We start from the raw sequence: 14,372 nt of genomic DNA on the forward strand, positions 1-14,372 counted from the left end.
TTGTGGCACTGAATGGAGACAAAACTGCTAGCTATTAATGAAGTTTCTGCAGCGGCCCTGCCCGGTTCAGCAGGCGTCCAGCGGCCCGAGGCGTCCTCGCAGCGCGGCGCTCAGGGACGACCAGGAATAATGTGCCCGGGTGTTAAATTGAGGGCAGAGCTATTGTTCAGTGCAAAAACCATTATCTCCACATTTCCAACCATCATTTTAATACCTAGTCCCATAACTGCTGTATTACCTTTGTCCCTGGCTTTCCATTTGATAATCCTGCCATTAATAACCTTTGCAGACTTTGTTGCTTCTGCTGCTCATTTGTACTGTAAAACTATTTTGTCCTCGGGGTGTTTCGGGGGGGGGGGGTAGATGGAAACTGTGGCGTGCTGACCTTCAACATGTTCACGCTGAGTTGAGCAGATTAAACATGGCAAATTGGGCTCTGATTTTACTGCAGCGGCCGCCGCAGAGTTTGCTTAATTAACTCCAGGATTCAACACAACGAGAGCAGCAGATCCGCTGCATGAAACTTCCCGTCTGTCAACATATAGCAAATACAAAGACGTTTCCGGTCAGGCGAAATGGTGTGAGCTAATAGGAGAGCCGATCAGAGCTTGGGATGAGGGATCAGGAGATTTGTCTTCCCGAAGAATGACGACAGAAAAACGGCCAGAGCGGCGAAGGCTGTGGCTGAGATGACTGCAGCTTGTTGAGAGAAACAACAACACATTTCCACAAAAGACAAACTTTCAGATAACATCTAACAACATTCATTGAAAGCATCACATCCTCCCAAACAGAAGACAGAGTTTCGTCACACAGTGATGGACAGGTGTTCATTTTGCTGCTTTTTTTAAATCTTTTTCCTCCCATTTTGCAGCAAAATCTAGAATTCGAGTAGCATGAAATGCAGTCATCCAGTCAGTACATCAAGTTAGCCACATTTTAATCTCACCTACAAAGCTCTGATTGGTCTCTGATTGGCTCTGTCACATCAGCCAATGGGCACACACCAGAACCGGCTTGACAAATCGCAGGTGAAAGTGACGATTCAAAGGTGTGGGTGCGGTACTTAACGACCATCGTGCATCTCACTCTGCGTAAAGTGGTCTCATTGATGTCTGAAACGCTTTTCTCTTCTCATTTTCCACTGAATTCTCTGTTCAAAAAGGCATGAATAACTGAACATCATGTTTTTCTCCTTCAGAAGTGACTTCAATTCTTTTTTGGGAATTTATCGACAACTTCGCACAGGCGCTTATTATCCACTTAAACTTCAGTTCTGATTCTTCTTGCCAAAATGATTTTGTGTGAAATGACGACTGAGTCATCGTCGGTGAACATCTGATGTCACCTCTGCTTCCTGCTTCTCGTGCTTGTTCAAGGAGACACCGTGAAGACAAAAAAACCAAGCTGTCATTCTGAAGCCACAAAGCCACAAATTATCGCCCGAATCAATTCACAGAACAGAACCCAGAGTCTTCTCATTCAGCCGCGAGATGACAGCTGACACAGGATGGTTTTTAAATGAGCGTGAAACCAGTGTTACGTTTAATTCAATGTCCTCATGTCATTTTGTTAGAAATTCCCCACAGAAAGTTACCGAGCGCAGCCTTGAACATCGTCCCTGCTTCGGGTGATTGATGGTTTCAATAACAAAATTACATTGTGTTAATTTTTCTACTTTCTGCCTAATCGTCTCTGTCCGCGGATTAATTCCTGATTATCCTTCACTGAAATAATAGTTAATCTTTTGGTTTGGGTGATGGCAGATATGAAAACGAACAGGAAGACAGAATCTGGACTGAAACCACTGAGGACAAAAGCTGCTCCTTTGACTCACTTGTCCATCTGTTCCTCCCCCCTCCTCAGGATCCTGGAGCTGCAGGAGAAAGGTGACCTGGACATCATGAAGCAGAAGTGGTGGCCTCGCACCGGCCGCTGCGACCTCAACAGCCACGCCAGCGCCCACCCGGACGGCCGTTCCCTCAAGCTGCACAGCTTCGCCGGCGTCTTCTGCATCCTGGCCGCCGGCCTGCTGCTGGCCTGCCTGGTGGCCGGGCTGGAGGCTTGGTGGAACAGCAACCGCTGCCGCCAGGAGCAGCCCAAAGAGGTGACCGAGCACAGGGCCCGGCGGACGGGCCAGCGGGGGGAAGACACTGCCACACTCTACTTTAAGGATCCAGCCGCAGACGCGAGCCCCGACTTAGTGGAGCTCCAGTACACCCAGCTGTAGAGGAGAGGGGTTCAGGACTAGTGTTAGTGTGGGAGAGCTGGGGGACGGAGTGAGGCAGGACAGAGTAGGTAGATGTGCTCGGTGCCACTTCAGCCCAGGACACCGATTGAAATCAAATTTGGTCTCTTATTATTACCCCGCCTCCATTTTTTCTTTTACCCGTCCATCGCTCCCCACCCACCTCGTCCTGAACTGACAGATTCCAGAGCTCATCTGTTTTTGTTTGGCATATTCTCTAAACCACATGAAGCACCCAGCACACTCCACCTGACCATTACCTTTACTAATATGCTCATAAAACAACAGCTTCTCGACACTCGGGACTCGTGCTTCTTTGCCCTCGAGGTCTTAGACAAACACTGAATTAAAAATTAGCCCAGAAAGTCGGGATTTGGCTTTTGGCACTTCCTGCATGTTCCCCTGCAAACCTCCTGCTAAAACAACCGAGTGCACCCGCAGACTTTAATGATTAATTCCCACAGTGGCGGATCCGTAACCGTTCAAGCGCTCGGTATTGAATTATTGTTATAAACTCATTTTCTACATTGAGGTTTTGGTAGTTTCCTGCACCCAAGGGTTCTGAAAGAGAGATTCTAATTAACAGGAGAGCGAGAGAGAGAAATCGCTCAGGCAGAGGACCATAACACACACTCTTTCTTAACACTTTTGGACATTTTCCATTTCATTGTGAAATCCTTTTGAGACGTCAGGAGACAAGAAAGTCGTTTATCATAACCAGCTCAGCCTGGGTTCCAACATTAATGGAGACATTATCACAGTTAGTCCAAGTCATTTGCTGTTGTTGCTAATAGATACTCGAGCCTTACTAAGTGCCTACTGAATAAAGACCATACAGCAGTCACATACCAGATCTCTCTTTAATGAAATAACTGCGTAGCTAATAGTCACCTCATCACAGGGTTTAGAATGGAAAAGCAGTTAATGAGCTCTAATCAATATTCACACATAAAGAAAGACTCTTCATGTGTTTAGAGCAGATAAATATCAATGAAACTGAACAAAAACCTACCTTAAGTAATGTTTTGTCCTGTACTGTGCTATAAACGCATTAAACAGGCTTCCAAGTGCGTATGGCAGGTAATCTGCAGTTCAGAGAGCCTGTCGCGATTAGAAAGTGTGAAAAAATGTTGGCTAGTAGCAGAAAGACTTCAGGAGGCAAAACGAATAAAGAAGAAAAAGAAGGCTTGACTTTTGAATCTTACATAAAGTTACGTAGCTCACATTGAATTTATCGTGGTTATGGGGCCGGTTATGGGCGCAGGACAACACAGGTTCACTTATGTATTAATGTATGGTATGTATTGTGCTTTAATGGTGCTCTAAACGGTAAAATACGTGAAACGACACATGAAATGTCTTACGCCGTCCTGTGAGATCTTTTCGGTGACGTCAGCTAAAATCGTTAAACGAGATAACAAACGAGATGAAACGTCAGGAAGAAGCAGAGAATCATATGAAAAATGGAAGCAGCCCCCTCCCTGCCAGTACACAGTGTACACCATGCAGTAAAAGTATTTGGAGCTGGGACACACATGAACATGAACTGACCTCAGTCCTGCATTCGTAAGTTTCTACCTCCACACAGCAACATTCACCTCCGGTGGCAAACACCACATGCACACACTCTCACGAGCAGTCAGGTTTGGGTCACGTGACAGGCGACAAGATGGCAGCTTTGACGTGGATCCATAAACTAAAGTGTGCGCAGACCGAACACGTTGCTGTGTCGTCTTTAGCAATAAGATTTGTGTCCAGCATCCCCGTCCATAACCCCTGGTACTTTCACTGTGTCACGTCTTATTGCAAATTATATGTCAATGTGGACACCAGTGTTCTCTATCTCCTCTCCTTCTCTCCATCTGTCCTTCTCCTTATTTCTTTATTTACACTTGACTGTCTATGATCTCGTGCAGGTTACTAAGGATTACAGACTGGCAAGGGTTTCTGGTCCATTGACATATAATGACATTACAACTGCTTCATCGGAGGGGAGGAGGGACATTTGGACAGACAGAGAGAGAGGCTGGGATGAAGCAGAAGCTATTGACACAGGTCAGAATAGACCTCCTATACAACTACTATGATTTTTGGTCGGTTGTAAATTCTGAGCCGAGCAGAAACGTGGCTCATACCTGTTTGTCTGTGGCCGACGAGATAAATATGTCAGTAAATATGAATAACGTAACGCTGAAGGCATTTAAACCCACTCCTCATCTACAGGAACCTTTGAAACAAATGTCATCTTTCACTTTTCCTCCACGTAACCATAAACTAAATTACACGACGCCGGTGATAAAATATCTCATGAACCTTATTTGTAAGATTTTTAACGTGTGAGCTCAACAACTGTTGCAGAGAAGAGTTTTCCCTAAAAACAAAGACATTTCGTCCTGAAAATTTCAGGTAGCTCGTTAAAACTTCTACTAAAGCTAATCATCAGTTTCCTTATCAGAAAATTGAAGAGGAAATTATTTCCAGAACCAGGCCTTTAATTGAAGGAAGGGAAAAAATGGCTCAAATTTAACTCATGAGCTGAAAACATACAGCTTGGTGTTAATTGCAGTTGATTTGAATTTGGGCTTTTTGCTCTTTGCAGACGACACAGTGGATTAACTGATACCAGGCCTGGGCTGCTCCATCAGCCCTCCACGCTCTTAGAGAGTCTTTCTGTTTCTCCTCAGCTTGTTGGAGTTGGTCATCTGTAACCATGCGAGTATCTTCTGTAAGGCCTGACCTCTGACCTCTTTTGTACCTGCTGTGATGAAAATTAGAAGAAATCCTGCAAACAGCTTTAGTGCCTTTCAGTATTCCACAGAACAATTAAAAAGCTGTATAATTTGTAAACCTGAATTAACTGAAACGAGCATGAGGTTTAATCCTCAAATATTCTGCCGTTTAAAGTAGAAGAAGAGGGAAGCGATGTGTGCAAAAACAAGGTTCAGGAACCCTGACACACACTCTGGGCTTGTCACGACCAGCCGATAAATCATCAGACAAACGTTTCTCAGCGGTAGAACTGTGTCTTGATTTGAGTTCAGCCTGTTATTAAAAAAGTATTTTACTAAAGGTTTAAAATGTTTCCACGGGCCACTTGAATCCGAAATGAACCAGAAACTGTTGTTATCACACTTGAGCACAACCCACTCGATAGTTGCAGTTTATTCTCCAAGTAGCAGGAGGGCGAGTGATTTGAACCCCCCCCACTAGCAGCAGCGCTCATTAAAAGAGCCGTTTGTTTTCCAAATTAATGGGGGCTTCGCTGTTTTCCTCCTCTCCACTTACACCACCAGTCTGTCTTTAACGACCAGCCGAGGTTTAATCCCAGGCATTTATTTATTTAGGCTAGCTGCCAGTTTGACCGTGCTGCTGGAAACATGTTTTAATGAGGTGCCAGTCTGCTGAAACAATAACCTGCGCTGAGATGTTTTAATTGGCTTTGAGAGGAGCTCTTTGAGACTGGAGAGGGATCATTCAGACCTGCCCAGGCCTCGTGGATAAACACACTGTATGTTTCTGTGTTCCTTTAAAGTTCAAACAAAGGCTGAAGACGGATGCTTGGCATCAGCTGTACGCCACACCGAATCAAGATGCTCTGAGGAGTGTGCGTTCACAAGCGGCTCTCGCTGTTGGCGCTTGTGCGTTCTGATAGGCTGTTTCACAGGAAGTGCTCTCTCCACCACTCCACCTCAGCAGACGTCTCATCTTAAGAGCAAACATTTTGAGGGTGATGAGCGCCTCTCGTCTGCCTTTCACAGACAAACGTCTCGTCGTTTTGCGTCCGTTAGCCTCTCGTTGGCCGCCGTTGTCCTAACCTCGGCTGTAGCTACCGCTCATCGTGTGCAAGTTTTTCTACTTTTCGGAGAAGAAAAGAGTAGTTTATCATGTGCTGGGATTTTTATAGGCTGGTGACTGTTCTCAGACTCAGGAAAATTAATCAGCTAATTTCCACCACAAAAACAAGAAAAATACTCGCTAAGACTGTTGATTTGGTGCCACCTGGTGGTTTAATAGTGATACAACAGGTGCCAGACTCCTGCTGGATATGACTCGTTTTAACCACTGGGGGCAGTAAACCTGCCTTGAAACAAACTGACAGGCTTCATTGTTTGCTTTATTGATCTGCTTTATTGAGTTAAACTCACAAACAAAGCCACAATGTGCTTTGTCAGTTGACATGTAGCAGCTGTTTATGTTAGCGGCAACTTAAAGTAGAAATAAGCAACTTTTCAACTTAAACCTGTCTCATCAGCAAGTAAATGCTCAGTCCCATAGCCATAGAAGAATGAGTATTTTCTTGGAAGCTCGATTACAGCACAGGGAAGCGCATCTGCCATTGCAGAACCAAAACAGGAAGAGAACTTGTTTTCTCTGGTAGTTACCTCCAGCTAATGATGGCTCTACCCCACCAAAGAAAAGGAAGCCCAACAACAGAGCACTCAAAGAAAGTAATGACAGATTGATAGAAGCCGTAATAAAACCAAAGCGAACGGACGAGTGTGTTACCCCGTCGTTACATGTTTGAGAGGGTTTAAACCGACACTGAGTTGACTTCTAACTCTGCTAACTCAACCAGCTCATTTACTCCGCCTTTATCACTCAGAGTTTCTCGTTTGAATTGTTTCCCGTTTTGGACATCAGACGAGCTGCTAGTGGCAGCCATGTTGCTAATGCTAATGGTAGCCATCACAAAAAAAACAGGAAAAAACATGTTTATTTCTGTGTCTTTGTGCCAACAATAAACCATCTAGAAACAGCAGAGGAGAAAAGTTGAAAAGTTGTCTTAATTGGCTCCTGCAGGAAATCTCAGGATTATTTCCTGTAAAGATGTAAAAATATCAAAAATAAGAAACCAGGGTGGGTGGCTACAGCATAACTGAATATCTGTGTGTATTAATATACAGTGTAAATGTGTCGTGTGTATTGTTCTGAATATCACTTGTGTCACTGTGATGAGTTACTGTGACTAATATCATTGTACCTCTGAGTTGAAGTGAATCCAATGCTGGAGCCAAGCCAGGCTGCGTTCAGGAACACTCGGTGACTTCACACGTTTGTTGTAAAGCGACTGGCTCTTTGAAATTCTCTCCCACCATGGAAACAACGAGCTGTGCTGACTGCAGCTGCGTTCATTCAGAATCTGGATTCAGTCGATGTGCGAGTCACGCCTCCGATCGTCCTTTACCTTCCTGTGACCCGGCGTTCTGAAGCGGACCTGCAGTTCAACAGGGACGCACTCAAATGTCTATTAATGCCTAACAAGTACGCATGGCTGCAGTCAGCAGAAGATGCAGCGTCAGCCAGTGTTTTGATTAAACTGTTCTGATAGAGAACCGATCCTCCGATCCTGCTGCACAGAGTGTACCGACTCCAAGGGCAGAGAGGAAAAACACACCACAGAGGGGAAAGAACACATGATGGCGTATTTTCACTTCCAAAAACTGACTTTTAGAACAAAAGTTTTTTTCTCTCTCTTACTATTTGAATTTTAAATTGAAAGTCCAAAGTTTATATGTCCTGCCATGTTTTCTACATGGAGGCGAAGTGAGAGTGTTCTTACAGGAAAATCAATCATTCCTTCAGCGGAGGTCTCTCAGTCCTTCACATTTCATAGAAACATTGAGACACAGACAAACTAAAGAAACGCAGCCTCTGACAGCTTTACAACAAACCACCTTCAGACAGTTTGGCTCCAGGATTGTGTTTCTCCAGACATCAAACCTTTAATATTCACTGGCCAAGTTTGATTTCAAGGTGCACATTGAAATTGGTTTCCGTGGCCTCAGTTCCCACTGCGCTCTTAATGACAAAATAAGAACAGCGAGGCTGTCTGTCAGCTGGCATGCCATAGCAGTCCATCAATTCAAAACAAAGGCCACGTCCAAAAACAGATTGAGAATGCATGGAGCACGAGCAGACCTGAAACAGTCGGGGAAACCGGCCCATTGCCAATCTCAGCCTCTGTGTCCCTCCTCCCTCCTCTCCTCCCTCCTCCCTGTCTCTCCTCTGTCCTCTTCCACTCCCCAACTCCTGCTCTTATAGGACAAGGAGGTGAATCTGGAACAGGTGCATCGTCGTATGAACAGTCTTTTGGACGAGGACTTGGCTCACAAGCAGATCCCCGGCCCCTCTATCGAGATCTCTGCGCTGGACATCGGCAGCATGCAGCCCAGCCAGGCCTCTCTGGTGTCGGGCCCGGAGTCCGTGCGGGACTACCCGCCCTCGGGCCTCGCTGTGACCACCTTCCTCCCCGGGGAGGGAGCGCCTCCTCCTCTTCCCCACCCTCACCATGGGGGGACCCTGGGCAGGACGCTGCCCCCATCCCAGGGCCCTGGCAGCAACACGTTGCCCCTGCACCACCCGCTCAGCAGCTCCAGCCTCAGCGGCACCATGCAGTGCAAACACAGGGCTCCCAACGGGGGGCTCTTCCGGCAGAGCCCTGGCAAGACACCCATGCCAATGTCCTACCAGGCAGTCTCCGCAGGACCCATACCCGAAGCCATTGACGCCACCCACAGTACATCCATATAGTAATGGGAGGGGGGACAAGGGAGGGGTCGGCTGCTCTCTGGACTTTGGTCTGGTTTGGGGTTCAAGGCGCGTTAGGGATCTCTAGAGGAAAATTGTTCAAGAGGGATGAAAAAAAAAAAAAACACATATGTACAAAGTGAAAAGATTTTGTATCTCACTACCTGTTCAGAAAGGCTGACGTTACAGAAAAGAAAGGCGGGCGGGCGGGCGGGCGGGCGTCATTTTTCTCTTGTACATATCTGTAAATATGAAGAGAACGAAGTGAGGTCAAAGTGTATTTTGAATATTCTCAATTTTTGAAGTTGAGTTATAAAAAACAAACAAAATGAGATAAAAAAAGATATATATAAATATATATATATATATATATATATATACATTGATGAAAAAGTTATGACTGTTTGAATGGCTTTGTAAATTTTGTTCAATATGAAACAATGACGCGAAATTCATTGTGATTGTTTTCTAAGTGCCGAAATTAAACGATGTCTCTCCACAACTCATCGATGTAAACGACTACCCATGATGCACCGCTGTAGGGACATTTTAGTGTTGGACACCTACTGTTATGCACCTCCGTACCGACCTTATATATATCTTCAGCATCGGATGGAAATGATCACAACATGTTTTTCCTTTTCCCATTTGTATTGAATATATGTTGTTGTTTCTATGTTTGTTTGTTGACATTCATTTTGTTATGTTTACTGTAAATGGTGTATCATTCAACACTGGACAGGGGAGGCTACCTGAGGATTTTTACCTGAGTCATATTTTACACACAGCCGAGTGGTTTGTTTTTATAGTAGCTTTTTATTTGGCGTCAGTACTGTCCAGGTGAGGAGTTTCAGTGTGTGAAGGGAGGACAGCCGGGACGGGACGGGACGGGACAAAGGAGAGACTGCTGGGCAGCGATCACATCCACTGTTTGGCAAATGTTGACGTAATCCCGTTTTTCATTATCCAGTACTGGATGAATGAATAAGACCAAACTGTCCCCTTTCGGGCGTCTGTCAGTCAAGACTCTCTTATCGTGTTTGAGGTTCAGACAGATCAGCTGTCAGGAAATGTCAGCCCGCGTGGACTTGAATTAAGTTTGTTAGAGGTGACATAAAAGTCTGCATCAAGACGCTCCCTCTTCAACACTTTAAACGTCTGTATTGTCACGTGTCGACCACGGCAGACCTCGAAACCAGCTGACGAGTGAACGACGTTCATGTAACGACAGCAGCCTCGACTGCCCAGAGATTCTTGGTTTTACTGTTCTGACCACTGAGGAACTTCCACTGCGATGTTTCTGTTGATGATGCGGTACGGAAACAAAGAACAAAGCTGTGACGAGGTGAAACCCAACAGCTGTTGGATGACATCACAAGCTGCTGATCCCAGCCACACAAACTGATCTCAGTCTGACGGCCCTTTAATAATCTGGGCCGTTCCCAAGACTTTCCGTTCTTACGCAAACCTCGTGCGAGAGGAAGGCTTTTCAGGCATGTCGGTGCTTTAATGCTGGGCCTGACGTTGGTGTGAACGCAGCCTCGCAGTCTCTGACTGTCCTGTTGTATTTAACCTAAAGAACGATGAACTGTATAGATATGTCTTTCATTTTTTTATACTGGAGGATTTAATGTCAAACTCTTGTATACAGTTTTTCTTTCTCCTGCAAAGCGGTGCGGTTATTTTAATCACAATGAGTGAGCGTGGGACAGCGAGAGGCCTCATTCCTAATGAGAGCCGCTCTCACCTGCAGGGATGACGGAGGGCGTCGTTATCCAAAGTGCAATCAGAGGCTGATGATGGTGGAGATTCTGCAGGTGCCATACCTCAACTGCTGGTGATATAAAGACGGTCTGATTATGTTTGCTAAATGCTGTATTTTTTGTTTTTCTATATGGAAGCAGGAAGTATGAAACCACACTCTCCACCCCTCCTAGTTGCTTTCATAAGTGCAATTAATGTGCATTTATGGGCCTAATGAGTTTTGACTTCATTTTCATTTGCCAGACGTTGGCTGTTTGGAAACGTGTTGATCACACACAGTAAAGTCTTCAGTCCACGAGCAGCAGCTCCAACAGCCAGACTGCAGACAGAAACGGGCGAGCTCGCCGTCCACCGTTTCCTTTCCAAAACGTTTTTATGTCGGCAGAGGAAGTGGAGGGACATTAACTTGTCAGAATGAAGGGCTTCATTCCTAAAATTTATTTAGTAGACGGCACACTAAGTCTTACACTAATGAGGGGACTTTGATCAGATAGAAGGTACTTTAATTGCCTTTTTGACAAAACGGTGATGTGACGGATTTCTTGCTGAAATCTTGCATTAAACAAGTGTTGTTAAAAAGTATATAACTGCCAGTGCTAACTGACTTCATCCCAAAGCACGACATATTAATGCTCCACATTCAGGCAGACATCAGACATCACTGGAACCTTTGACAGTTCGGTAAAACATTTGGTTTGATGCCTTTTTTATGTCTAATGCCAACGTTTTCTACAATACCGAACGCTGCAGTGGTGGCACAGTAATTTGATTTCATTTAATGCTCGGTCGCATAGCGTTTCACAAACAAGCAGACAGTTTGAAACGAGCGTTTTCAAGCTGATCTCATGGGATGGCGTACAAATGGCGGGATATTTTTAACCGCGTGTCATTTAACGCTGAGCTCTTGGTGCTTTTGATGTGCAGGAAGGGGCGGAGTCAGGTGGCTTTCATCGTATGACCTTTGCCGTCACAGTCACATGACCTACGGCCACAGTTCGGTTGGCCTTAGGCATCAAAACATCTCGTGTGGTTTGAGGAATCAGAATCAGAAAAACTTTGATTGCCAGGTAGGTTCCACCTACGAGGAATTTGTTTTGGCACCTGGCGCAGCAGACACACCTGAAAAGAGCAGTTAAGAAAAGACATGTTTGGCTTTTCTCAAGCTAACTGATGGATGTCAGTTCGAACAGGCGACCGCCGACCTCACACAAGCAGTCGTCCACCGGGTCAAAGTCTTGAGGTTGTCTGATCCGTCCAACACGCCAGCCTCGTCCACGTGTGGACGTTCATTGTCTACACGAGGACACGTTTTTCACTGTGACGCTTCTAAAACGACACGAGGAAAGCTCAGCGCACACGGCGTTAAATGACACGCAAAACCAAAAAAATGCGCCACAATAACACGCGAAATGACTCCAGACTCCATAATTCCAGTTTCTCTGTTCAGAAAACCACAAAGAATAAATCTGCCAAAGGTGGTTAATCAGCTGCTGTGTCATCCTGTGTGAATCCGCACTCTGCAGTAAATAAAATGTCCCACACGTCTCACTCCGCCCGGCAGGCGGACGAGCAGGCGAGGCGCACTTTGTGTTGTCGGGTTTTTTACTGCCTCATCAACTCTGACGCGGCTCTCACCTGAACACGCGGATGTTTTCCGACTGTCAGTGAACCGACTTGCTTTTTACACTGTGCTGCACGACACGACGGACGGACGGACGGACGGAAGCACCGACGGGTCAGTCAGCAGAGAGGAAGCGAGCAGGAAGTGCGGCGACGAAAACATGAACTGTTAAAGCTGTTAGTCTGTCACGTCGAAGGGAGACCCTTATTTTATTTATGAATATGCTGCTTGGAGTTTCTTAATCTTTAATAAAGAAATATGGTTTACAGACTTGTTTCTCATGTTGCTAATTTTCACTTTTATCATCAGATGCTGCTAAACTGAATTAGAGCAGCAATTAACACTTATTTTGTTAAAAAATTAATGAAAGATATGAAAGATTAACTGATCATCAGAAGATTTGTTGAAGATGAATGTTGGACGCTGGGTGTTTGTGGCTTCTGGACTGGTGGTCTTAAGACGTCACGTGGAGCCAGGTGACTGACTTCCTCGTGAGAAGGTGGAGGAGGGGACGGTGATGGCGTCGAACCTCTGAGAGACGACCGCCAAGCGGGAGCCGAGAGCAAGTTGACGACTGCAGTCACCTTTTGGACATCGAAAGCAGATGTTTCTAACGAGACATGAAGACATTTTCCATCTGACACAAGCAGGTATTTTAAAGCAAAATGTGATCTTTGCGGACCTGAAGCACAGCTTTGCCGCAACGTAAAGGTGACTACTGAGGGAAGAAGGGAAGACACGTTGCACCGTAGTTTGCAGAAACGAACTAAACTACGTGCAGGACGGAAACATTTGCTCTGCTGACTGAGTTGTTTCCAGGTGCAGATCAACACTGTCTACAGCTCTTTTCCAGCAGGATAAACTAATTTATCTTCACATCTTGCGGGTGAAAATGACATTTAAAGACAGAGTTTAGCATCGGGATATTTATGGGTCTCCACCTGGTGGCCATCAGAGGAACTGCAGCTGGAGACATGGCGTCCTGCAGTGCTCACTGATGCTCTTGATGTTTTATATTCTGCACTGTGCAATCACATCATTACTTCAGTACATGCAGTAGCACAACAAGGAGGCGGAGACAGAGCGTCCTGTTCGGGTGGATACGTTTCTGTGGTGAAGACATGAATCCTGCTGCACCCTGCCATCAGTGCGCCTGGCAGCAAGCATCCTCACCTCTGTCAGTTAGGGGGAAGACTTAGTCTGACGCACCGTGAGGAGGATTTAAACCCACTCACTGGCATGTGCAGGATGTCAGCCGTCCACGTTTCCCCATCGCCAGTCTGACTGCTGGGATTGAAAGCTGGCTGGACGGCTGACTTGACTAAATGGTCACGTGGCCACCTGGTCCGCCGAGATACCGACAAACCGTCAGAGAGATGATCTGATTGGTGCTCTGGCAAGGCGCCTGCTTGGAGACGTGGTTCACTGAGCGCTTGGACAAATGACTGACTGGCTGGCACACAAAGTGACAGCTGACACCTGAGCTGAGAGACCTGCTAAATGACAGACAGATGGGTGGATGGCAGCATCCACATTACACCAATCAAAGCTGAGAGAAAGGAGAACGAGCTTTAAAGACCTTCCTCTTCCTCTCCTCCCCACCCAAAACGTTGCTACAGCTGAACCTTCTCTTAAGTACACATGGATTATCTGCTCAGAGCACTTAGAGCCGTTGGTGGGGTATATGACACATTCCTCCTCCTGCTGCTCAGTTGTGCCTTCTGGATAAAACACCTCATTACTCACTTTAGCTCCAGCAGCTGGAAGGAGTAAAAGCCAATACGGACGTGAGAGTCCAGTTGTGCCGGGCGGTTAAGGGCCATTACGTGGTTACAGGCGGAGCTGCTGTCACGGGGCAGGCGGGTCGGCGTCTGTAAATCGAGCGACGGACGGCGTGAAGCCGAGGGCTTGTCTTAACGTATCGGAGCTGTGCACATGCGCCACAGGGAGGACTGACTCTGCAATGGAAGCCAGACTGTCGTCATAAATATTCAGATTCACTAGAAGAAGTCCTGCCGCCGCAGCCTGCAGTGCGGTGACAGGAGGGCAGATTAAACCTGCAGGAGCTGTGATGAGAGGAGGTTTGGAACGCGTTCTCGTCTCGTGTAATCCGTGAACTCTGAAAGACCCAGTAGGTGGTTTAACTGCAGCAGCTCCTTCTGTCCACCTGGGTCCAATCATAAAGCAGACTCTGAATTAGGTCAGCAGTAT

General features: G+C 46.1%; 1 protein-coding gene across 2 annotated transcripts in view; it reads left to right on the forward strand.

The window, feature by feature from the left end:
* Positions 1-9,449, forward strand: part of LOC124052295 (glutamate receptor ionotropic, delta-1-like) — a 125,088-nt gene extending 115,639 nt beyond the window's left edge. Inside the window, exons 13-15 of one of the 2 annotated variants that reach the window (XM_046376366.1) lie at positions 1,867-2,107; positions 4,165-4,303; positions 8,291-9,449. In XM_046376366.1, the coding sequence (XP_046232322.1) occupies positions 1,867-2,107; positions 4,165-4,303; positions 8,291-8,754 (844 nt within the window). In that variant the 3' untranslated portion in view covers positions 8,755-9,449. The remainder of the gene's footprint in view (positions 1-1,866; positions 2,108-4,164; positions 4,304-8,290) is intronic. The other variant, XM_046376364.1, reaches the window with a different exon arrangement.
* The last annotated feature ends 4,923 nt before the right edge of the window (positions 9,450-14,372 follow it).

This window comes from Scatophagus argus, chromosome 21 (assembly GCF_020382885.2).
Source record: "Scatophagus argus isolate fScaArg1 chromosome 21, fScaArg1.pri, whole genome shotgun sequence".
Lineage (NCBI taxonomy): Eukaryota > Metazoa > Chordata > Actinopteri > Scatophagidae > Scatophagus > Scatophagus argus.